The sequence below is a fragment of the Rhinoderma darwinii genome, chromosome 10, assembly GCF_050947455.1.
Source record: "Rhinoderma darwinii isolate aRhiDar2 chromosome 10, aRhiDar2.hap1, whole genome shotgun sequence".
In the NCBI taxonomy this organism is placed as follows: Eukaryota; Metazoa; Chordata; class Amphibia; order Anura; family Rhinodermatidae; genus Rhinoderma; species Rhinoderma darwinii.
This window is the reverse complement of record NC_134696.1, coordinates 61,344,151-61,371,157: the sequence shown is the minus strand read 5'-3', so window position 1 is coordinate 61,371,157 and position 27,007 is coordinate 61,344,151. Positions and strand designations below refer to the sequence as shown.

Here is a 27,007-nt window from a genome sequence, read left to right as displayed (position 1 = left end):
GCCCGACACCCACTCTAGCTGGCACGGGACACCTGTCCCAGACTTATGTCACAGTGCCGCCTTTTCACGACTGTGGCATAAGCACCCTTATTGATCGCCGGGAAAAGTCGTTTGGACGGTCATTATGGGGTTAATGATATGATCGCTTGCAAACAACAGATTAATAACGATAATTTAGCAGTGTAGATGCACAAAAAGATCAGCGATGTTCAATCAAAGTATGGTATATATTTTCACTGATTGTTCCACTGTAAAAAAAATAACATTGTTATTGATCATAGCGATGCAACATTTTCTTTTACACGAGATGTTGCTGATTTATTTTTACATTTTGGACGTTAAATTAAAGGCTATTTGTATAAGTTGGAAAAAAAAAGTTTAATAAAACAATTTGACATTGTTGAATCTTAATCTCATTATTTCATGATGAGTGATTAATCCATAAGGCCTCATCAACATGACTGTGTAAAGCATCCATAACACGCAAGTCTCAAATATGGTGGCAATTAATTTTAATTGGTGCATACACACCACGCATTTTTTTTTTAAGTGGAGTCTGTGGTCTTTTATTGAATTATAATTTCCGAAAATGCAATAATGGTCACATCTGTGTGAGTCTGGCAATCATTACCCCACTGATAATGAGAATGAACAAGTCCTGGCCCTTTTTAATTTTAGTTGAGATGCAAGAGCTACTACCTATCCACTTGGATTTACTTTTGTCACTGGTTTATGTCTTTAGGGATATATACTGTAATGTGACGATATCACTGTATTTTATTCAAAATGCAACGTGCTTCTATTTGATACACAGTGCAGACTGCAGTAATGTCATTGCTTAGTACAAGTGCGAATGCACTAACATTGCCACTATTAGCTCTGTGACCTGCTGGAGATCTGAGGTATATATATAAATTAACTCATAAATTTGTTACAACCGGATGTGGAGCTGGTTTCCAATAGTTTATTGCTATTATGGATTTTTCTATTTTTCGTTACTTTGATCTTGTTATTTTTATATATATTTTGTTATTTTTATATATTTTTATTTATAATATTTTTATTGATATTTTAGAATTTTATTTATCCAAATAGTGCTACCATAATCCGGTTAGATACCTTGGGGATTCCCCCGTTAGTATACGCGTTTCCTTTTTGTCAGTGTTATCTGCCACAATTCATCAGGGGCCTGTAGATGGTAAGTGTTGTTGTTCATTTATTCATTATTAGCGTGCAATGCAATGGGTAGAACGGCATTCAATCATGCCAGACATCAGATCAGTTTGCTTGCCGCAGTTGGCGGCAGAACACTCCACAATTTAAGGTGGAGAGTCCACCCCCATTGTAATGTGACAGCCTATCGTGTCGGCACGTTCAGCAAATCACTCCCCCTAACAGGGGTACGTCCGTATCAAGCCAATCACAGCGGTCGGGAGACCTGCTGCCCCAGTGTGGCATGAATGGGGATGATTGGCTATACGGGATGCACTACGTGTAGTGCACAGGTCCCTGCCATATTCCCTATCCACTTGGATTTACAGATGAATTTACAGAAGCTTATGAGTCTTATAGGCTGCTGTTATGTAGCCTTCCCTCCACAATTGCCCATATTATGATTAAAACAAATGGGATTAGAGAGACTCATGTTAATGCAAGAGAATATGCAAACACTTCCCATTACTGTTAGGGCTCATTCAGACGAGCGTAATTCTCGTCCGTGTGCTGTGTGTTGAAACAACGCAAAGCACACAGACCCATAGAAGAGACCGTACTGCCGCCTAAAAGAAAGTAAGGGGGGGGCCTCCATGACAGGTATAGGAGGGAGTAGGGTTAATAACAGAGTTGCTGGGTTCACAGAGCGGTCAAGAGGGAGGGGTGGAAGGAGTTGCTTATGGAGCTGAAGGGAGGAGTAAAGGGGAGGTATGTTACAGGGTGTGCCTTCCTGTTGTTTCTCTCATTTTGAGGGAAGTGTAAAGAGGAAAAACATCATCTGAAATTAGTTCTTGTGACCTACTCGCAATGGCGTCTGAGGATAGCCTTTTCGAACGGCTTTCTGCTGCTGCCCCGGCTGGTTAGAGGAGCAGGTAACATCTCTCCTGCGTTTACCTGCTGCCTCTGAGGTGTTGCCCAGGATCTCCCAGCGTGCCGTTATGACTGTCGGCTGGAACACACTCCCTTTTCCCGGCCCTCCCTTCCTCTCTGGCAGTATGGCGGCGGGGGCACAGATACTCCTCTGCGGCCCTCCCTGTGTATCGCTGCTCTGGCCTCAGCGGGTCAGGCGCCACAGGAAGGGCCCCTTAGGGACGCTGCATGCCAGACCTCGGTGGGGACTACGCCCCCTCTGAGGTCCCATCCTGGCAGGAATCCTCAGCCGCAGCGGGGCCCAGCGGTCAATAGGGGGTCACCTCCTAGATTCCCGGTGACTCCCCCTCCTTCTGGCTCCAGGCCTGGTGGAATGTCGTCGACAGCCCCGCATGGTGATGTCCCGGCCAGTGGGTTTGCATCATCTCAACATAGAGCCTCTGTACGTGCAGTGCGTAGCAGAACAGTGGTGGTTGCGTTACAACGAACAGGTTCGTCAGAGCAATGCGGTTCGGCCATCCATATGGTGGGATCAAAAAGATATAGCCTTGTGGTTATGGGTGACCCCTCGGATGAAGCAGGTTCAGTCCTTTCTGGGGAGCGGCGGTTCGTACCGTCAGTCCAGTCAGTCCGGCCAGGGTCCAGGTTCCAAACTTGGGTTTTGTTGGCAATTTAATGATGGCCAGTGCAAGTTCGGATCCACTTGCAAACTTAAGCACGTTTGTTCACACTGCAGCGGGTCCTTCTACGGCACTTTCAAATGCTTGCGTAAGGGAAAATGATCGGTAACCCAACCCGGTTCTGCTAGCCAAGGGAGTGATGCCAGTGAGGTTGGCAAGGATGGCCCCCTATCTAAATGATTATCCTGATAGGGCCACAGCTAAGTTGATTTATGAAGGGTTTTGTTTGGTTTCCTTATTCCCGCTCCTTCGCATGTAGTCCCAGTTACACAGCGGAACCTTCGGTCTGCTTACCAGCATTCCGAAGTAGTTTCCCCTAAACTTAACAAAGAGGTATCGTTGGGTCACATGGTGGGCTCCTCCTTTGCCCCCAGTGGGGGATCTAGTAGTTTCCCCTTTGAGCGTCGTGCCAAAGCGGGAGCCCAACAAATTTTGCTTGATCCAACATCTCTCTTTCCCAAAAGGGTCGTCAGTGAACGACGGCATTAATCCTGAGGTTGGTTTGGTTAGGCGGGCCGTTTGCGGGGCTCTTCTGGCAAAAACTGATATTGAAGCGGCGTTTGGGCTGTTGCCTGTGCACCCTGACAGCCAATGGCTGTTGGGATGTTTTTGGGATGGGGGGTTGTATGTTGATTGGTGCCTCCACATGGGTTGCTCCATGACGTGCGCGTATTTTGAGGCGTTTAGTTCCTTCATCGACTGAGTCACTGGGGCGGTAGCCGGGGTTGACTCATTGATTCAGTATCTTGATGATTTTTTGTGTCGGCCTCAGGGTTTTCACTGTTTGCGGTAACCTATTGTATGCTTTACAACAGGTCACTAGGGACTTCGGGGTTCCTTTGGCACTGGGAAAGACGGAAGGCCCTGTCACTCCCATCTGTTTTTTAGAGATTGAGATAGAGTCCGTCGCAATGGAATGTAGACTTCCTGAGGATAACGAGGTTCGGCGGGCGTGTCGTTTATGGAAAATGACCTTGCATAGTCTGCAGTCGCTGTTGGGGACGTTAAATTTTGCGTATCGTATCATGCCGATGGGAAAGGTGTCCGTTTGGCGGACGCCAAGGCAGGCGTGCGGGAACCACATCATCTTGTGTAATTGGGCGCTGAACATCGGGCCGACTTGCGGGTGTGGGACGATTTTCATCCCTTTGGATGTCGTGGGTGCTCGGTGCGTATGATTTGGACCTCTTCACGGATGCGGCAGGGGTAGGGAGGTCTGTTGCTTACTGCGGGGGTCAATAGTGCGCGGGTAGCTGGCCGTCGAGCTGGGTGGTAAATGGTCTTGTGAGGAATCTGGCCGTGCTCGAGTTGTTCGCCATCGTGGTCACAGTGACTATCCTGGGGGATAGGCTCAGGGATAAGAAGGTTCGCCTTCACTGCGACAATCTCGGGGTAGTGTTGGCGATTAATAACATCACTGCGTCCTCTCCACCTGTTGTGCAATTGCTTAGGCACTTAGTACTGGTTTGTTTGTCATTGAATGCGTGGGTGGTGGCAGCTCATGTGCCGGGTGTGGAAAATTGTATTGCTAATGCTCTTTCTCACTCACAGTAGGACCGTTTTTGACAGCTGGCGCCGGGTGCAGATTCAATCGTCATGACCTGCCCGGATCATCTTTGGGAGCTGGTTTCTATTCACCAGGCAGGTTAATTGAGAGGTCTTTGGCAGGGTCAACATGGGTCGCTAATTCTGCCAGTTGGCGTCAGTGGGAAGATTGAGTAAGATGCTTGGGCAATGTCAGTATGGATCGTAACAGGTTGGTCTCTCTTTTGTTTTGGTTGTGGGATGCTTATGAGTCGGGCTATTCTGCGGCTAAAGTTAATAGTTTTGTCTCAGCGTTAGCTTTTGGTTTTAAATTTCGGGGTTTAACAGATGTGACTAAGGAATTTCTGGTAAAGTAAGCGTTAAAGGGTTTACGACGGGGCAGGGCGGAGTTAGATCGCAGGTGGCCCATTTCATTTTCCCTCCTTTGCTTGCTCAAGACGGCTGTAGATGCAGTGGGCTGTTCACTTTTTGAGGTAAAGTTGTTCCGATTCACTTTTTCTCTGGCGTTTTTTGGAGTGCTCAGGCTGTACGAGCTGGTCTCTCCAAGTACATCTCGTACTGGGGGTCTTAGACAGGACGATGTGGAATTATTAGGATAGACTGGAACATTTATTGCGTCGGTCAAAAACAGATCAACTAGGGAGGGGTAAGAGGATAATTTTGTCTGCTCTTCCGGTGGTGGCGGTTTGCCGGTGCGATGTATGCGCGACTTCAGGCCCACAGGTAGCTTGTAAAATTTGCCTTTGCTGCATCATTTGGACGGGACTTTTCTTTCTAGATTCCAGTTTTGTGCAGTGTTCAAGCAGTGTTTGTCGGAGCTGGTAGTTAGCTCGGAAGGTTATGCTTCACATTTCTTCCGCATTGGTGCACCTCCCGTAACGCTCTTGTAGCAACACATACCTTGTCCTCTGATGGTCTTTGTACAGCAGTCAATCACAGAATGACAGCTGTACAGAGACCATCCAAAGGACCAGGGAGGCGAGTATAGTCTTTTTTTTTTTTTTTATCTTAGCTGGTTTCCACAGCACGATTTGGTGCAGATTTTCTGGCAGATTTCCCTGCAAATTCTGGGTTGCAAATGCTGCAGAATTTTCTGCAGCAAATTTTATCCATGTGTACATACCATAAATGGACACAAAAGATTCAAATTCTCCACAAGTATACAGGTTTATGCCACCAAAACACAGATGTAAACCCCCCCAAAAAAACAGACATATACCTCAGCATAGTGTGAAATTGCACAGGAGTCTTTGCATACATTATACTGCATGGGGGCATCTGTGTAGGCATTGTACTGTACAGGGGCATCTATGTGGGCTTTATACTGCATGGGTACTGTATGGGGACATTATGCTGTATGGGGACAGCTATGGGGGCATTATACTGTGTGGTGGCAGCTATGGGGGTATTATACTGTGTGGGGGCAGCTATAGGCCATTATATGATGTTGCTACGCGCGCCGCATTAGTTTTCCCTCTTTGTGATACTTGAAAGTAGGGAGGTATGGCGAATTTCCAGTCAAACCATTGCCGACACTCTTCCTGGGGATTCCGCTCCTGAAGAAGCCCCTAATGCCACTATCCATATATGGAAGCCCCAATGGCGCTATGTACAGGGAGGGGGGTGTAGCGCTATTTAGAGGAGGGTGTGTGTGGCACTATCTGCAAGGGGTGGGTGTGGCACGATCTACAAGGAGGGGAGTGTGGCACTATCTACAAGGGGGCTGCATGGCACTATCTACAGGGGTGTGTATGGCGCTATCTATAAGGAGCTGTATGTGGCACTATCTACAGGGGGCTGCGTGTGGCACTATCTAAAGCGGGGTGTGACACTATCTACAAGGGGGAGTGTGAACTCTCTACACAAGGGACCTATGTGGTACTATCTACAATGGGAGGTGTGTAGCACTATCTACAGGGGGGTGTATGGCACTATCTACAGGGGGTGTGGCACTATCTACAAGGCAAGGTGTGGCACTATCTATAAGGGGGGTGTATGGCACTATCTACAAGAGGAGACTGTTTATTATTTCACCATATATATTCTCATTGGCCTCAGTTATACAATCTGTTTAGTCAGGCACTGACATCTTTATTTATTTATTTTCTTTTAATTTATTGTTATGTTAACTTCTTTATATAACTATATCGCTTAGAAAATGTACAAATGGTTTTATGCTAGAGTTACATAAAAAAAAAAAGATAAAAAAATAATAATTACAAGTCATTGGTAGAGAAAGCAAACCTGGCGAGGTGGAAGGTAGGTAATCTTGGGAAAGTGGTTGGGGGGGGGGTAAACTGAATCTTTACCCCGGCTGGTAGAGAACCTAGCTACGCCTCTGCCTTTGAAGTGGGTTTCTGGTCAGAGCCATCTGCAGAGGTGATCGGTGCCTCCGAGCCGGGATACGGCTGGAGGTAAAAAAGGTGGTGGTTGCAGATGGCTATCTCAATTAACCAAAATAATAACTTCAAGGACTTCCCCTATCGTAATATACGTTACCATGATATTTATGTATGTTACTTACGTGTGTTATTTATTATTGATGTTTATTGATATACTGACCCCAGGTAGGTTCCTGAGAACTTTGGGAGGAATTATATTGTGGAGAATCCCCTGTGTTTTATATAATGTTTTGGAAAATATATATAATTTCATATTATGTAAATAAATAAACGGCTGCTGTGACCATTAACCCCTTAGTGACCAACAATACGCCTTTTTTACGTTCGTCACTAAGGGGCCTTAGGCTAGGCTGACGCCTTTTCACGTGAGCCTAGTCTAAGTCCTGCACGGGTCTCCCGTGCAGGCTGGAGCCGGGGCTCAGCTGTCTGATGACAGCTGAGCTCCTGCTCCAACGCCCGCGATCGAAGTTTACTTTGATCGTGGCCGTTTAACCCGTTAAAAATGCCGCCGTCAATAGCGACCGCGGCATTTAACTTTGTTTACAGAGGGAGTGCGCTCCCTCTGTCACCCATCGGCGGCCCGCAAATGCAATCGCGGGTCTCCGATGGGGTGTCATGGCAGCCGGGGGCTTGATAAAAGCCCCCAGGTCTGCCCTGGACATATGCCTGTTAGGATGCGCCGGAGGCACGTCCTAACAGATTGCCTGTCAGATTTTCACTGACAGGCAATAATGCTCTGGTATACGAAGTATACCAGAACATTATAGCAGCGATCTGAAGATTGCACAGTAAAGTCCCCTAGTGGGACTAATAAAAGAAGTAATCAATGTGAAATAAAAAGTACAGTAAAAAAATAAATAAAACCATTTTTTTCCATAAAAAGTGGTTTTATTTAGTATAAGTGTAAAAAAAATATAAAAGTACACATATATGGTATCGCCACGACCGTAATGACTCCATTAATAAAGTTAATATGTAATTTAAACCGCAAGGTGAACACCGTAAAAAAAACGCAAAAAACAATGGCGAAATTGCAATTTTTTCCATTGCCCCCCAAAAAAGTCATAATAAAAATGTATCAATAAGTCCCATGCACCCCAAAACAGTACCAATCAAAACTACGTCTCGTCCCGCAGAAAATAAGCCCAAAAAATCACTACATTGATGGAAAAATAAAAAAGTTACGGCTCTTGGAAAGCAACGATGCAAAAACAAATAATTTTAGTTCAAAAGTGTTTTTATTGTGCAAAAGTCGTAAAACATAAAAAACCTCTACATATGTGGTATCGCCGTAATCGTACCGACCCATAGAATAAAGGTAACATGTTATTTACATCGCACAGTGAACGGCGTCAATTTAAAAACGCATAGAACAATGGCGGAATTTCAGGGTTTTTTTATAATCCCCCCAAAAAAAAGTTAATAAAAAAATTATATGCACCCAAAAATGGTGCTATTAAAAAGTACAACTAATCCCGCAAAAAACAAGTCCTCATACAGCTATGTAAAAGAAAAAAGAAAAAAGTTATAGCTCTTTGAATGCGACTATAGAAAAACAAATAAAATAGCTTGGTCATTAGGGCCTAAAATGGGCTGGTCACTAAGGGGTTAAAATCCAACCTCGTTTTTTCTGTGTGTTTTTTTTCTTGGAATTAAGGGTATGATAATTAGGTAGGTGGGGACAACAACACACAACTCTACTTAACCAGGTCATGTATTCAATGGGGCTATTCACATATGCGTGAGTTTTCACGCAGAGAGTGTCCGTTGCGTGAAACTCACTGCATCTCCTATATTAGTGCGTTTTCACGCACCTAGTCGCCCATTGAAATAAATGGGTGCGTGAAAACCACGGACAGCACACGGATGCACACCCGTGTGCTGTCCGTGTTTCACGCATCAATTACATTGAAAAAAAACAAAACCCGAAGTGCTTGCAAGTGCGTGAAAAGCACATGCCACATACGCAAACCACACTAAAACAAAAACGCAATGCACACGGACAGATTTGTGCGTCTTTTTTACTTGTGTAAATCTGTCACGCTTGTGTGAATGTAGTCTTAGACGTTAATCACATAAACAAATTAAAATCTAATTGTCTGTCCAGTGCTGTACAGGAAAAAACATTTGTAAATGGATGCTATTTTTATATGCAAATATCATTCTTTAAAGTGACGGTCCACCTTTGGAGTCAATAAATGACTATATTAGAAATTTCAGGACAAAAATTCCCTTGGCAGGCATTGACAGTTTTGCATTGTCTGAACATTTGCTTGTATTCTGCTGACAGTCCTTGCAAAGCAGCAGAGTGAAACTACCAGCCCAGTAGGGTTGTTAACTGTTTATGGTGGAACAGGCTTGATCATATAATATAAAATTATATCATTGTATTCCTTCAAACTGCAGTTTGACTTTAATGCAGTAATATTAAATGAGCCAATAACTAATGCTGAAACAAAAACGAGAGAATGACCTTACCTGTATGACCCTGTGATTGCAGTATTGCAGTCAACCAACAGAAATTTCTCTTTCAGCACTCCTGTTACTTGCTTCAATTGTCGAGTACTAAAAGTACATCCAGAAATGACCCTTACACGAATAGTCTGTTAAAATAAAAATCACAAGTAGTTATAGAAAGAGCAGGCAAAATATCTAAATTGTTGAACTTTTATCAGATCCTGACTGGCGTAGATTTCATTCAGAGGCGCACAGACAACCGAAGATGCAACAAATTTATTAAAAGGATTGTACTTCTGAATGAATTTGTTGCGTTTTATTCCAGCTTGTTTTTTTTTATTAAGACTGGCATCTCCCCGATTGTGTCCTAAAAGTGAAGTCTTAGAACAGTGGAGAATCTTTCCAGGAGGAGTCAATCTGCAAAAAATAACTGCAAGAATGCAACAACAATTTGTCCATAAAACATCTAAGAAGTCCATTCAGGCCTTTCTAGCCTTATCTAATGTCAGTGCTCACAGCACAATAAGAACCGGAGTAAAATGGGATTCATGTAAAAGTAGCAAGGCGGTAGGCACACATGTCCAAGGGTAAAATGAATGCTCGTCTTTGCAAAAATTCCTAGCTGATTGCCAAGCCATATAGGATGCCCTGCCCACAAATCTAGTGAAAAGTGGAACTCTTTGGACCACACGGGTCCGATTTTTTTATTAGACAAAAAGTCTCACAGGGCACATAAGTATCTGGGTGGGAAGCAAATCTCAACCACCCACTCAAGTTATTAGAGATAAGGACTCTAACAATGAAATATACAAACTAGAGAACAAAAGAGTCCATAGTTATCGAGTATGAAAAATAAACAATCTTTATTAATAACAACAAAAACAGAGAATCTAAAACAAATCTGTATCTGGATCACCAATATATACATTAATCAAAAATATGTACACACATTTGTATATAGCATGAGAGGTTAGATTAATGTTAACTCCAATATGGGATATATCTACATAGGTAGGCATAAGTAAGGATAGCACAGAAACGAAGTGTAGGAAGCTCAGTGTAAAAGCTTATGTTTACTTAAAGTGACAAGTGCATTAGATATATAACATAAGGCCTAGCTAATGTACTTACCCATGTTTAGGAGAGTGTTGGTATGACCCAAGATGTGAAGTAGTGCCCCGACGCGCGTTTCGCTTGTAGCTTTATCAAGGGGTCATACAGAATTTTGCAGTAAGAATATTATACCAAAAATCAAACATGGTGGTGGGTGTGTATGCTTTACTGCCTATGGGGATGGAGAAACTGCCAATATAGAAGTAACCAAGAAGGAACCATGAATTCTACACCAGAGACATGTGTCCTTAAGTTGAAGATGAAGCATAGTTGGGTTATACAGTCAGACTTTGACTTGACTACATATACATGCCTCACTAGGAGCATAATTATAGTCTACGATTGCCTTTTGTCAAAGTCCTGATTTGAACCAAATTGGCTTGGCAGGACCTGAAACAACAGTCCATGAATAAAAACCTAATATAAAGCCATTCTGGAAACAAAGTAATGTGAAAGACAAATTCTATCAAGGCTTTGGTAGCAATTATTGCTCCTAATGGTGGTGCAACAATTCATAGATTTCAAAAGAGTTGTTACTTTTCCACGTAGATGATATTGATGCTGGGTAATTTTGTGTCTTAAAAGCTATGTACACCTTTGAAATATTTTTTTTATTTTTTAGATAAAAATGTCTATCAGTGTTTTGTGCAACTGTCTAAATACTTTTTTATTAAAAAATACTTTTACTTTTTGAGATACAGCTGCTTTGTATTCTGTATACAGAATAGCTGTATCGTTCGTGGGGACCTGAGATCCGTCAGGTCAGCGGCACTGACAGGTTCAGTGTTAGTGGGTCCTGCGTGTCGATCCACATGTTGTCAATCACCTGTTATGAACCTAGATCGGTAACAGCTCATTGTTGTGTGTCAGAGACATGCAGGACCTGCTGTTACTGCACCCATCATTGCCTAGAAAAACTATTTCAAAGGTTTACATAGCCTTTAAATAAATGGAGTAGTAAATAAAAGAAAGTACTTTTGTATGTTTTACAATGTGGTATTTAATGGGGACAACTAATGACCTATACTTCAGATAGATCCACAGTACATGATCTGAGAGGGTCAGACACCTAGACCCAGGGCCGCCATCAGGAATTTCAGGGCCCCCTACAGCTACATTTTCTGGGCCCCCCTACCGTGGCACCGCCTGTTAACGGTACTCCGTCCAGTACTATATCATGGTACCCAGGGCCGCCATCAGGGGGGGTATTATGGGTACTGATGTGAGAGGCCCGGCTAAACCTAATTGAAAGGGGGGCCCGGCAAACTGCCGCGACTTGCCTTTGGTAGAAAAAAAAACAGGCCCCTGCAATGGGGCCCGTTTTTTTCACTAAAAGAATGTCATGAGCTGCGGGCCCCCCTTTCAATTAGGTTTGGCCGGGCCTCTCACATCAGTACCCCTAATACCCCCCTGATGGCGGCCCTGGGTAGCATGGGGGCCGTCAAACACCGCCGCCAGTGCGACCGATCACGCGCACCCGCAAACTCCCGCGCATGCGCACCGGCGACCGCCTGGAACCGCGCACCGAATTTTGACCTGCCCACACTATCTTGCCGCGTTTTTTGCCTGCGGCGATTGAGGACAGCAGACAGAAAACGCAGCGAAAAATGCATTTTCTGCCTCCCATTGATTTCGATGGGAGGTCAGAGGCAGAACCGCGGCAAGAAAGGACGTGCTGCTTTTTCTTTTTTCCGCGACTGGCTCCCATTTATTTCAGATTAAATCAATGGGAGGCGGTTTTGGAAGTTGTTTGGTGCTGATTCTGACGCAGTGTCCGAGTCAATATCAAGGCCCAAAAACTCTGAACTGGGCCTTATTGTTAGGGCTTATTCAGACGAACGTGTAATACGTCCGTGAAACGTGTGTGATTTTCACGCGCCTTGCACGGACCTATGTTACTCTATGGTGCCGTGCGGACTGTCAGTGATTTTCACGCAGCGCGAGTCCGCTGCGTAAAACTCACGACATGTCCGATATTTGTGCATTGTTCGCGCATCACGCACCCATTGAAGTCAATGGGTGCGTGAAAATCACGCCCAGCGCTTCCGCAGCCGTATAAACTATGAATGAAAGCAGAAAAGCACCACGTGCTACAAACATACAAACAGAGTGTCATAATGATGGCGGCTGCGCGAAAATCACGCAACCGCGCATCATACGCTGCTGACACACGGAGCTGTTATGGACCTTTTGCAAGCGCAAAAAGCACACGCTTGTGTAAATCCGGCCTTAGGGTAGGAACACACTAGGCATGAACACTGCGGATTTTATGCAACACATTTTATTGTGGATAATCCGCAGCGTATCACAGTCGCAGCAGAGTGGATGAGATTTGAACAAATCTCATCCACACGCTGCAAAAATAATGGACCTGCCGTGTGGCTTTTTGGCTTTTTAAGTCGCATGTCAATGTATTCTGTGGAATCGCTGCTCCTCTGTTGCAGAAATGCTGCGGTTCTGCCGCAAAAATCACAAATGAGAAAAAAAAAAAAAGGGCACTTTTTTAAATTTATAAAAAAGTTTAGACTTGCCCCGGCCGTAGTCCTGGTGACGCGATCCTCTATTCTTAGCGCAGCCCCGCCTCCTGTCATGACGTTTCATCCCATGTGACTGCTGCAGCGGTCACATGGTCTACAGCGTCATCCCAGGAGGCGGGGCTACATTCAGAAGAGAGAGATGCGTCACTTAAACTACGGCCGGGGTAAGTCTAAACTTTTTTTTCCCTGTAGGATTCCCGCAGCGGACACGCCTCACGAAACCTGCGCCACTATTTGGTGCGGTTTTGCTGGCGGAATTCCCTGCGGCTCCCGGGATAAGCTGTGGAGTTTTACTCAGTGTGTCCGCCTAGTGTGTCCCTTATGATGTCGCTCCTGGAGCTGCTGCCGGTCTCTAAATAGGCAGTTGGTCCAGTAGAATTTGAAATTATTTTTTTTTGTGAACCAGCTTAAAAAAATACAAAACTTTTTTGTGAGGGCCTGTTCACATCACTGTTCGCTTCCGCTCCGGGGTTCCTTCTGAGGTTTCTGTCGAGTGAACCCCGCAACGGAAAGTGAAAGTGATAGCACAGCTTCCGTTTCCATCACCATTAGCGCAGTCGACTGCGCTATTAATTCCGTCCGAAAACCAGCCGGAATGGTGACGAACGGAAACCATTAGCGATGTTTCCGTCACCATTGAGATCAATGGTGACTGAAACGGAAGCTGTGCTGTCACTTTCACTTTCCGTTGCGGGGTTCACCCGACAGAAACCTCAGACGGAACCCCGGAGCGGTGGTTCGTCACCATTCCGGCTGGTTTTCGGACGGAATTAATAGCGCAGTCGACTGCGCTAATGGTGATGGAAACGGAAGCTGTGCTGTCACTTTCACTTTCCGTTGCGGGGTTCACCCGACAGAAACCTCAGACGGAACCCCGGAGCGGAAGTGAACGGTGATGTGAACAGGCCCTAACACAAAAGTTTTGTGTTTTTTTAAGCTGGTTCACAAAAAAAAATAATTCCAAATTCTACTGGACCAACTGCCTATTTAGAGAGCGGCAGCAGCTCCAGGAGCGACATCATAAGGGACACACTAGGCGGATATGCTGAGTAAAACTACACAGCTTATCCGCCCCGGTAGCCGCAGGGAATTCTGCCAGCAAAACCGCACCAAATAGCGGCGCAGGTTTCGTGAGGCGTGTCCGCTGCGGGAATCCTGCAGGGAAAAAAAAGTTTATACTTGCCAGGGCCGTAGTCCTGGTGACGCATCTCTCTCTTCTGAACGTAGCCCCGCCTCCTGGGATGACGCTGTAGACCATGTGACCTGCAGCAGTCACATGGGATGAAACGTCATGACAGGAGGCCGAGCTGCGCTAAGAATAGAGGATCGCGTCACCAGGACTACGGCCGGGGCAAGTCTAAACTTTATCAATTTAAAAAAGTACCTTTTTTTTCTTCTCTTGTGTGATTTTTGCGGCAGAACCGCAGCATTTCCGCAACAGAGGAGCGGCGATTCCACAGAATACATTGACACGCTGCGGCTTAAAAAGCCAAAAAGCCACACGGCAGGTCCATTTTTTTTGCAGCGTGTGGATGAGATTTGTTCATATCTCATCCTCTCTGCTGTGACTGTGATACGCTGCGGATTATCCGCAATAAAATGTGTTGCATAAAATCCGCAGTGTTCATGCCTAGTGTGTTCCTACCCTAAGGCCGGATTTACACAAGCGTGTGCTTTTTGCACGCGCAAAAAACGTGGCGTTTTGCGCATGCAAAAGTTCCATAACAGCTCCGTGTGGCAGCAGCGTATGATGCGCGGCTGCGTGATTTTCGCGCAGCCGCCATCATTATGACACTCTGTTTGTATGTTTGTAGCACGTGGTGCTTTTCTGTTTTCATTCATAGTTTATACGGCTGCGGAAGTGCTGGGCGTGATTTTCACGCACCCATTGACTTCAATGGGTGCGTGATGCGCGAACAATGCGCAAATATCGGACATGTCGTGAGTTTTACGCAGCGGACACACGGACACTTGCTGCGTGAAAATCACTGACAGTCTGCACGGCCCCATAGAGTAACATAGGTCCGTGTGAGGCGCGTGAAAATCACGCGCGTTGCACGGACGTATTACACGTTCGTCTGAATAAGCCCTAACAATAAGGCCCAGTTCACAGAGTTTTTGGGCCTTGATATTGACTCGGACACTGCGTCAGAATCAGCACCAAACAACTTCCAAAACCGCCTCCCATTGATTTAATCTGAAATCAATGGGAGCCAGTCGCGGAAAAAAGAAAAAGCAGCACGTCCTTCCTTGCCGCTGTTCCGCCTCTGACCTCCCATCGAAATCAATGGGAGGCAGAAAATGCATTTTTCGCTGCGTTTTTTGTCTGCTGTCCTCAATCGCAGCGGGCAAAAAACGCAGCAAAAAAACGCGGCAAGATAGTGTGGGCAGGTCAAAATCTGCCTCAAAATTCTTTAAGGAATTTTGAGGCAGATTTTTTTTTGCCTGCAAAATACTGTGTGAACAGGGCCATACATAAACAGCACTTTGAGATAATTTACTCACTGTCAGAAGAGCTGCTCCCACTCCAGTCCTCTTCCGGCGATGTCTTCCAGGGGAGGTCTTCGGTCCAGACGTCCAGTCCTTCACCTCCAGCCAGGCTCCAGGTAAGTTTTGTCCATGTGGGTCCGCGGCTGCGCGCGCTTCGTTCGCGGGTGCGCGGGCGGCCGGTCGCGGGTTCGCGCGCGGTCGATCGCGGGTGCGCGCGCGGGCGGTCTCCAGTGCGGGCGTTCGTGGATGCGCGCTCGCGAGTGCGCACGCGCGGGAGTTTCATTGTGCGCGCGATCGGGTGCGCGCGCGCGGGCGGACGGTTTGACGGCCCCCCATGACGAGGGGAGGGGGCCCGCAGCAGCAGCAGCAGCAGCAGCTCACGACATTCTTTTGGTGAAAAAAACGGGCCCCATTGCAGGGGCCCGTTTTTTCCTACCAAAAGAATGTCGAGGCAGTTGCCGGGCCCCCCTTTCAATTAGGTTTGGCCGGGCCCCTCACACCACTACCCCTAATACCCCCCTGATGGCGGCCCTGCCTAGACCCCGCACCGTTAAGCTGCTCCTGCTCCGGCTGCCTCCGAGCACCAGACGTACATACCAAAAGCAGTTGGCTCTGGCCACTGAATAGCGGCAGAACTGCCGTACTGCAGCTCTGCTCCTATTCAAGTGAATAGGAGCAGAGCTGCAGCTTGGCAGAACGGCCGCTATGCTATGTATGGAGCTAAATGCTTCTGGATCCGTACATACAGTGAAGGAAATAAGTATTTGATCCCTTGCTGATTTTGTAAGTTTGTCCACTGTCAAAGACATGAACAGTCTAGAATTTTTAGGCTAGGTTAATTTTACCAGTGAGAGATAGATTATATAAAAAAAAAAAAAGAAAATCACATTGTCAAAATTATATATATTTATTTGCATTGTGCACAGAGAAATAAGTATTTGATCCCCTACCAACCATTAAGAGTTCAGCCTCCTCCAGACCAGTTACACACTCCAAATCAACTTGGTGCCTGCATTAAAGACAGCTGTCTTAAATGGTCACCTGTATAAAAGACTCCTGTCCACAGACTCAATTAATCAGTCTGACTTTAACCTCTACAACATGGGCAAGACCAAAGAGCTTTCTAAGGATGTCAGGGACAAGATCATAGACCTGCACAAGGCTGGAATGGGCTGGAAAGGGCTACAAAACCATAAGTAAGACGCTGGGTGAGAAGGAGACAACTGTTGGTGCAATAGTAAGAAAATGGAAGACATGGAAAATGGAAGACATACAAAATGACTGTCAATCGACATCGATCTGGGGCTCCATGCAAAATCTCACCTCGTGGGGTATCCTTGATCCTGAGGAAGGTGAGAGCTCAGCCGAAAACTACACGGGGGGAACTTGTTAGTGATCTCAAGGCAGCTGGGACCACAGTCACCAAGAAAACCATTGGTAACACATTACGCCGTAATGGATTAAAATCCTGCAGTGCCCGCAAGGTCCCCCTGCTCAAGAAGGCACATGTACAGGCCCGTCTGAAGTTTGCAAATGAACATCTGGATGATTCTGAGAGTGATTGGGAGAAGGTGCTGTGGTCAGATGAGACTAAAATTGAGCTCTTTGGCATTAACTCTACTCGCCGTGTTTGGAGGAAGAGAAATGCTGCCTATGACCCAAAGAACACTGTCCCCACTGTCAAGCATGGAGGTGGAAACATTATGTATTGGGGGTGTTTCTCTGCTAAGGGCACAGGACTACTTCACCACATCAATGGGAGAATTGATGGAGCCATGTACCGTCAAATCCTGAGTGACAACCTCCTTCCCTCCAACAGGACATTAAAAATGGCTCGTGGCTGGGTCTTCCAGCACGACAATGACCCGAAACATACAGCCAAGGCAACAAAGGAGTGGCTCAAAAAGAAGCACATTAAGGTCATGGAGTGGCCTAGCCAGTCTCCAGACCTTAATCCCATCGAAAATTTATGGAGGGAGCTGAAGATCCGAGTTGCCAAGCGACAGCCTCGAAATCTTAATGATTTACAGATGATCTGCAAAGAGGAGTGGGCCAAAATTCCATCTAACATGTGTGCAAACCTCATCATCAACTACAAAAAAAGTCTGACTGCTGTGCGTGCCAACAAGGGTTTTGCCACCAAGTATTAAGACTTGTTTGCCAAAGGGATAAAAAAATTATTTCTCTGTGCACAATGCAAATAAATATATATAATTTGGACAATGTGATTTTCTGTTTTTTTTTATATATAATCTATCTCTCACTGGTAAAATTAACCTAGCCTAAAAATTGTAGACTGTTCATGTCTTTGACAGTGGGCAAACTTACAAAATCAGCAAGGGATCAAATACTTATTTCCTTCACTGTAGCATAATGGGCCATAACATCCGCAGTCTGAGCGACTTACTGGTGTCGGACCCGCACCGATGATAGTCTCATGACCTATCCGATGGATAGGTCATCAGTTGTTCAGTAGTGGACAACCCCTTTAATGATAAAAAAGTAATTGTCTGTGCTATACAAATAACACTTGTAAAGCAGTAACATTGTAAATTAAACCATTTAAAATGTGACCATCATGGTAAATTAAACCATTAAAATGTAAGCATCGTGGTACTGTCAGTTCTAGTCAGGCAACCATGAGATCATCACGTTCTGTATGAATAGAAGCGAAAATAAGGAAGGAGAAGGATTAAAACATTTTAGAGGAAGGTGTGGGTTTGTATGTGGGTTTCCTCCTACACTCCAAAAACATACAGATACAGATTTTAGATTGTGAGCTCCAATGTTGACAGTGAACAATAATAACTTCTGTACAATGCTGCAGAATATGTTGGTTCTATATAAATGACGTTAATAAATAATAATAATAATAATAATAAGCTTTTTAAACTTGTGAGATGTGTTAACTCACAGTCATTGCAGCAATTTCATGACTCCTTTTAACACTGTCTGATTTTTGTCCCTTTGTGATGATCCTCAAGGAATTGGCCTGTGTGCTGTATGTGGAAATACCATCACTTGTGATTATCAGAAGCTCTAGATTTTCTAAAAATAATGGAGATTTCTTTACAGTTGGAAAATCCCACCCGGTGCATCAAAAATCCAAAATTCTAGCTTCATTTTCCAACAAAAAGCAGTATGGTCTAACAACAGTGCAACACTTGCCAATTGTCGTCTGGTTGTAGTTTGTAAATATTTCAAGACTACTACGAGACTGCTTTGAGATTTCTGCTATAAATGACCGAAGCTAAAGCTCCATCATCAGAAACATTGCAATTAAATAGCAAACTTTGCATTTACTTGTTTGCTACAATATTACATATGATTTCATTAGCTACATAATGTTACAACTTTGTCAAATAAAATCATCTTAAAACCATCTAAGTTGTAGACTGATTAGTTATAAAAACTGTATAAAAGTTCTACCTCTGTGAATCTAACATTGATTCCGATTGTTTCCACCATATAAATAAATGACGCCAGATGATGTAAATTCAGGATTATGTATACTGGGACCTTGCGTCGTGTAGCTGCTTCATACATGTCCAAGAAAATATCTGGATCTGTGAATATATCCATCACAACAGCAATTACCTGAAAGAAACACACTACGTGTTAATAACGATTAGGCCTAAAGCGGTCTATAGTAAATTATTCTTTACCAGAGGATCCGAACATGGGAGACTGCTCTTCAAAGTCTGATGTCAAAGGAAACAGCACATCTGATCCCACTGATTCTCAAAGGAATAAGCAGACCAGGTGTTTAGCAATGGTTTATCTCTGTAAAGCAGCAAAAGATGTATGACGATGTGAATCTGGACTGATAACTGTTAGGGTGCAGTCAAACACGGCAAAATTGCAGAAACAACCCCATTAAGATAAATAGAACTGATTTTCAATGTGCCACATGTGACTGCATCCTTAGCAAAACATTCAACTGGATGGCTGCTTCTATATAAAAGGCATAGCTTTTTGGGGTGAAGAGGTAGAAGTCGCTCCCTGGTCCCTGAGACCACAGTAGTATAATAGGCGCAGGGTAGGTGGGGGCCCTGTTAGAGATTGTACATACGTTATTTGTTCATATATGCGTCCTCCAGTTGGCTATCACTCTTCTCCTTCTGTTGGTCTGCTTGCCCCCCACTTAGTAACTCTTCATCCACTTTAACAGTTCAACACAGATTTCTTTATAGCATGTGAAAATGTACTGTCCTTCCTTTGGACACAGGGATGTGGGTCTCAAACTAGAACAGGAGTAGTAGTGAGGGAGAGAACACACTGTCCAATGAGCAACTTTTGTGGGGCCTTAGTATGGAGGGTACTTCAATCTTAGGATCAAGCCAGTAAATAGCACGAACAACAGTCTAGGTATACAGGCTTTGAGCTAGGGCACACTTATCTGTAGTAATGATCAACTACATTCTCCAGGTCCTGCTTTACTCAGGCTGTATGCTGACAGACAACCCTGCTTGGATTCTGCCACTCTAAACTGTCAAGCCACTGACCCCTTCTTCCAGGGGAGAAGCCAAGATTCTCCTAGCGCCGATCTCCTTATATTAATAGCGCCAGTCTCCTTATATTGATAGTGCCGGTCTCCTTGTATTAACCCCTTCAGGACTGAGTCTGTTTTGGCCTTCAGGACGAAGACGATTTTTTAAATCTGACATGTGTCCCTTTATGTGGTAATAACTTGGGAATGCTTTTACCTATCCAAGTGATTCTGAGATTCTTTTCTCGTTACATATTGTACTTTATGGTAGTGAAAAAATTTGGTCGATAAATTCTATATTTATTTGTAAAAAAACACCAAGATTTGGAGAAAATGTGCAAAAATTAGCATTTTTCTAAATTTAAATGTATCTGCTTGTAAAACAGATAGTAATATCACACAAAATAGTTACTAGTTTACATTTCCCATATGTCTACTTTATGTTTGCATAGTTTTTTGAACATTCTTTTATTTTTCTAGGATGTTACAAGGCTTAGAACTTTAGCAGCGATTTCTCATATTTTTAAGAACATTTCAAAAGGCTATTTTTACAAGGACCAGTTCAGTTCTGAAGTGGCTTTGAGGGCCTTATATATTAGAAAGCCCCCATAAATCACCCCATTTTGAAAACTGCATCCCTAAAAGTATTTAAAACAGCATTCAGAAAGTGTTTTCACCCTTTAGGTGTTTCACAGGAATTAAAGCAAAGTAGAGGTGAAATTTACAAATTTGTTTTTTTTTTTACAAAATTCATTTGTAATAAATTTTTTCTATAACACAGAAAGTTTTACTCAAGAACTGTAACTCATCATTTATTGCCCAGATTCTGCAGCTTTTAGAAATATCCCACATGTGACCCTAGTGTGCTAATTTACTGAAGCACTGGCCTCAGAAGCAAAGGAGCACCTAGTGGATTTTGGGGCCTCCTTTTTTTTAGAATATATTTTAGGTACCATGTCAGGTTTGAAGAGGTCTTGTGGGGCCAAAACAATAAAGACCCCCCAAAAGTGACCTCATTTTGGAAACTACACCCCTCAGGGAATTTATCTAGGAGTATAGCTAGCCTTTTGAATCCACAGTTTTTTTGCTAAATTTATTTGAATTAGTATGTGAAGATGAAAATCTACTTTTTTTCTGAAAAAACGTAGACATTTTTAATTTTTTTTCCATGGCAGAGTGGAAGAAATTTCTCCCGATTATAGCAATACCCCATATGTGGTAATAGACTGCTGTTTGGACCCACAGTAGGACTCAGAAGAGAAGGAGCACCATTTGGATTTTGAAATTCTGATTTTGCTGGAATAGTTTTCAGTGCCGTGTCGCGTTTGCAATGCACTGGAGGGGACAAAATAGTGAAAACCCCCGAAAAGTGACCCCATTTTAGAAACTACACTCATCAAGGAATTTTCTAGTGGTAAAGTTAGCATTTTGACCCCACAGTTGTTTTGCTGAATTCATGGGAATTATGCTGTAAAGGTAAAAATCTACTTTTTTTCTGAAAAAAGGTAGCCATTTTTAATTTTTACAAGGAATAAAGGAGAAAAAGCACCCCAACATTTGTAAAACAATTTCTCCCGATTACGGAAATATGCCATATGTCGTAATGAACTGCTGTTTGGACCCAGAGCAGGGCTTAGAAGGGAAGGAGCGCTATTTGGCTTTTGGAGCTCAAATTTAGCTGAAATGGTTTTTGTGGTTGCCATGTCGCATTTGGAAAGCCCCTGAGAGGCCAAAACAGTGGAAACCCCCCCAAAAGTGACGCCCATTTTGGAAATTACACCACTTAAAGAATCTATCTAGGGGTATAGTGAGCATTTAGACCCCACAAGTCTTTTGCAGGATTTATTAGAATTAGGCCGCGAAAATGAATATCAACATTTCTTCCACTAAAATGTTGAATTTTTTACATTTCACTAAGGATAAAGGAGGAAAAAGCACCCCAACATTTGTAAAGCAATTTCTCCCGAGTACGGCTATACCCCACATGTGGTCATAAAGGGTTTTTCATTAGAAAAGTAATTAACCCTTTCCGGACTGAACCATTTTTTTATTTTCCTTTTTAGTTTTTCCCTCCCCACTTTCCAAGAACCATAACTTTTTTATTTTTCCGTCAATAGAGTGGTGTGAGGGACGAGTGGTGTTATTTATTGAGGGACCAGCGGTCATTTTTATTAATAGCATTTTTTAGTACATACAACTTTTTGAGCACTTTTTATAAATTTTTTTGGTTGAGCCAAGGTGACAAAAAACAGCGATTTTGCCGTTTTAAATTCTTTATTTTTCACGTGAGACGCTCCATACATCACCCCCATACTACGACATGCTATGTCGTGGTGCGCGAAGGGGTTAATAAGCAGCGGATCGTGCAGAGTGAAAATGTAAATATTCCACTGATATGCCATTTTAGTGCACTACATGTTATGCCCAGTTTGTGCCACTGAAGACAAATACCTCATAAAATATTACCCGGTTTCTCCCGGGTATGGCGATGCCATATCAGTGGATGTAGACTGCTGTTTGGGCACACTGTAGGGCTCAGAAGGGAGGGAACGTCATATGGCGAGCAGATTTAGCTTGTTAGTTCTGTTTAGCGTTTTACTGGTATTTCAGTTTATAATGTGGGGGCATATGTAATCTGCGCAGAGAACATCAGGGCATAATAAGAGGGTATAATAATGGGGTAAATAAATAATAATCCGCAGATATGTGACCGGTGTCGCACTGATAAATGGCGCCAAATCTTATTTGCTTTTGGAATACTCTGCACATTTTGCATCGCCATATTCTGAGAGCCAGAACTTTTTTATTTTTTTCCCACTGGAGCTGTGTGAGGGCTTATTCTTTGCAGGACAATCTCTAGTTTTCATTCTAGTATTCCATTTCTTGGCAAGCAAGGTGACCAAAAACCTTCAATTCTGACAATGTTTTTTATTCTTTTTTTTATGGCGTTCACCCTGGACTATAAATGACAATTTTACTTTATTCTGCGAGTCGATACGATTATGGCGATACCATATGTATATATTTTTTTTTATGTTGTGCAGCGTTTGTGCAATAAAATCTCCTTATTTATAAAATAAATTATTTTTTGTGTCACCATATTCTGAGAGCCATAACTTTTTTATTTTTCAGTCAAAAAAGCTGTGTAAGGGCTTGTTTTTTGCGGGACAGGTTGTAGTTTGTATTGGTACCATTTTGGCGTACATGCGACTTTTTGATCACTTTTTATTGTATATTTTGGGAGGGGTGGTGACCAAACAATTGTGATTCTTGCATTGTTTTTCGTTTATTTTTTTTGCGGTGTTCACTGTGCGAGAAAAATAATATTACCGTTTTATAGTTGGGGTCATTACGAACACGGTGATACCAAATATGTGTACTTTTTTTAACGTGTTAATTTTTTTCCTATAATAAAAGACTTATTATAGGAAAAAAAGCATTCTTTGTTTATGTCACTTATAACTTTTATTTTTACACTTTTTAAAAATATTTTTATTATCTTTTTTTTACTTATTTTACTTGTCCCACTAGGGGACGCTTAGACTTGCAGCTCTGATTGCTGCTAGAACACATTACACTACCTACGTAGGGTAATGTGTTCTAACTGTCATTGTGACGTGACAGTCACACTGACAGGAAGCCTCGGAGGACCGGCTGGAGGCTGCTCCTCCGAGACTTCCGTACATGGCAGTCCGGAGGCCATTGTCTGGCCTCTAGTTGCCGTGATAAGGATTGCCAGCCCACGCAAATGCTCTAAACCTCTTCAATGTGGCGATCGCAATCAACCACTGCATCGAAGGGGTTAATTGCCGATTTCACCGGCGACAGGCCGCTGATCGGCAACGGAGAGAGCAGGGCAGACACCCTGCACAGTTAACGGTGTAGCGCCGCACGGTGGTTAACTGTTAAAGCGCGTACGGAACTGCGCGCCCAGGTGCGCAAAGTTACTGCTCACCTGGGCGTTCATGTACGCCAAGGTGCGGGAAGGGGTTAATGGCGCCAATCCTGCAGTTCTAATATTGCCAGTGCTCTCTCCCTCACCCTCTTCCCATCGCTCCCCCCTGCTTCTTCTCATCCCCCTGACTCTGTTACGTTGTTTTGTGTGGGAAGCGTCGTCGCCATGACACACGACGCTATTAGCACCTTTGCCATGACAGCGCCGATGCTCCGGCCATGCAGAAGCCCAGAGTCTCACTCCTGTTCCTCAGCCGGCGTGCCTGTTCTGCACGGAAAGACAAACAGCTTGACCCCCCTAGCACCTTGGGATTAGCATATTTATATATACATATATATATATCAATATAAAAAAAAACAGTGCACTTCGGCACTGTTATAAATATAAAATATTGCCCAAAGGCTTTAGGCTATGTTCACACGGAGTATTTTGGGGGAGGAATATCTGCCTCAAAATTCCGTTTGGAACTTTGAGGCAGATATTCCTCTCCCTGCACGCCGATTTTCGCGGCAATTATCGCGCCGTTTTTCGCCCGCGGCCATTGAGCGCCGCGGGCATAAAACAGCGAGATATACGCTTTCTCCTGCCTCCCATTGAAGTCAATGGGAGGTCGGAGGCGGAAGCGCCCGAAGATAGGGCATGTCGCTTCTTTTTCCCGCGAGGCAGTTTTACTGCTCGCGGGAAAAAGACGCCGACGCCTCCCATTGAAATCAATGGGAGGCGTTCTCGGGCCGTTTCTGCCGAGTTTTGCGACGCGGTTTCCGCGTCAAAAAACTCGGCAAAATACCCCGTGTGAACCTAGCCTTACACCGCTGATGAGGCATACAAGATGTTATGCTCAGATACGGACTCAGCAAGTGAAGATGAAGCACAGTTTTTGCTTTCATCTGATTCCGTATCTAACGACACTGACTCTGAACCCGCCCCCCTGTAGGGACAGAAGAGTCGCAGGTCCTTCTATGCCCGAGTTGTTGTAGCTGCAGGTAATTATAGCCCCCAAGTGCCTGATTTTACAGCCTCCTCATGTATTCAATTTGACGCCACATGGTTCGGCGCCATTGTTTTTTTTTCTCTGACCCCCTAATAAATGGTTGAGCAGATGACCATTTATGCTGCTCAGTTTATCTCCCAAAACCCTGAGTCCTACTATGCTAGATGCCAAAATTGGACTCTAACTAATGCAGCAGAGCATATTTTTACGTTTTGGCATCATAAAAAACCCAATATTAGAGATTACTGGTCCTCTGATATCTTAGGAGATCAGCAGCGCAACCAAACTTGTTTCACAGAGGAGGAAGCAGGCAAATTCCCAGCACAGGGAGGTGCAAACCGTCCCAGGTCCACAGAGACAACTTGTAACCAATATAGATAGAAGGAACTGCAGCACTCAAAATTTTCAAAAGTGAAAGTGGTTTTTATTCACCAAGCATAAAAACTTGCAATGTTTCAACCCATATTGAGTCTTTATCAAGCATGATAATATAATATAATATAATATAATATGATCCTATATTAGTGTCCCTTTGCTCAAAGTCCTTGCATCCTGATCCACATTGGCCTGTGGCACAATCCAGGAAAGCCAGAAAGGCCTCCCCAAAACTCTGCTGGGCCAGTCGTTAAGGGTGGGAAAGAGCAGGGCCGTCTGCAGCGAAGAATTGCTGCTCCTCAGATACAGAGACATAAGAGACGTCCTGATCCTGACCACCATTCATGATGGCAGCAGCAGCCTTGTCCCTGTACGCAGGTCCACCACCCAAGCCCTCAAACCCCTGTGAGTACATGAGTACAATAAATATATGGGTGGTGAATATCTTTCGGATCAAGCCATAGAATGCCATGCACAAAACAAAGGTATGGTATAAGAAGCTGTCTGTTCACCTGACACAAATAGCACTATACAATGTCTGTATTTTGTACAGATATGTTGGCAGTGGGGATACGTTCCTACAATTTCAGGAAAGAGTAATCAAATCCCTGTTATTTGTTGACCAGGAAGCGGAGGAGAGTAGATCTAGCAGCAATGCCAGCAGGATTGTTCCCTGCCAACATTTCATCAGAGAAGTCGTCGTCCCCCCACCGAAAAAACATAGAAGCACCAAAAAAGATGTTGCGTGTGCTCAAAACAAGACATCAGGAAGGACACAATATATATGTGTGAAATGTGCCCCACAAAGCCCGGATTGTGTCTTCAGTGGTTTAAAATTTACCACACTTTAGATTTTTAATTTTCTTTTTTTTAAAATTCTTTATCCACCCTTCTGTCTCGCATATTGTCAATAAAAAATATTTTTTTCACTTTCGAGCCCTTTTGCTCATTGTAATATTAATAAAACCCCCTAAATATTCTCACTATACCCAGTACACTATACCCTGTAGGCAGCTGGAATAGTATTGGAGGAAGTTTCCCTCTCACATTGCTTGCAAAGCTGGGAGAGGATAAAATGCAGAATAGATGTCTTGCCTCGTTTTGTTTTTTTTTGCAGAGGTTTTTAATAGATTTCTTTTCTGGGCTGCATTTTATGGAATGGTGGGTAGGTTGGCAGTGGAACCTGCCATTACATCTCCCTCCAGTGTGGGATTTCTAGGCTGCCCACTTCACAACTAATATTTTTCACTATACCCCTAAATGAATACCATGAGAGGTTTCCATCACATACTAATAGTTCTCATTATATCCCTAGATGAATTCCTTGAGGCGTGTAGTTTCCAAAATGTGGTCACTTCTGTGGGGTTTATGATATTTTGACAGCTCAAATCCTCTGCAATCATGGCACAATGTGATAAATACCACCATAGTAGGCCTCAAATATTGCATAGTGCTCTTCCTCTCCTGAGCCCTACCATGTGCCTAAACACCAGTTTACCTTCACATATGGTGTGTTGCCGTACTCGGTAGAAATTGTGTACAAACTTTCAGCATGTTATTTATCCTATTACGCATTAGGGAAAAAAAATTGGGACTAAAACTGCATATTATTGGAGAAAATGCGATTTTTCATGGACCATTTCTAATAAACACCCGTGGGGACAAGTTAAATAGGCCACTATATTTATTCCTTTATGGGTGTAGATTCCAAAATGGCATAATATTTTTTTTTTTATTCACTGTATTGATACCTCAGGGGATCTGCAAATGCAACATGGCGGCCTAAATCCATTCCAGCAAAATCTGTGCTCCAAAAGCCAAAAGGCCTTGCCGTGTGCCCATACAGCAGTCCACAACCACATATGGGGTATTTCCGAGTTCAGGAGAAATT

General features: G+C 43.8%; 1 protein-coding gene across 1 annotated transcript in view; it reads right to left on the bottom strand.

The window, feature by feature from the left end:
- The window catches only part of FAM83E (family with sequence similarity 83 member E), a 135,280-nt gene that overhangs the window by 59,420 nt on the left and 48,853 nt on the right, over positions 1–27,007 (bottom strand). The window contains exons 3-4 of the mRNA XM_075839977.1: positions 18,736–18,903; positions 9,188–9,312 (exon numbers count right to left, since the gene is read on the bottom strand). Of these exons, the coding sequence (XP_075696092.1) occupies positions 9,188–9,312; positions 18,736–18,903 (293 nt within the window). The remainder of the gene's footprint in view (positions 1–9,187; positions 9,313–18,735; positions 18,904–27,007) is intronic.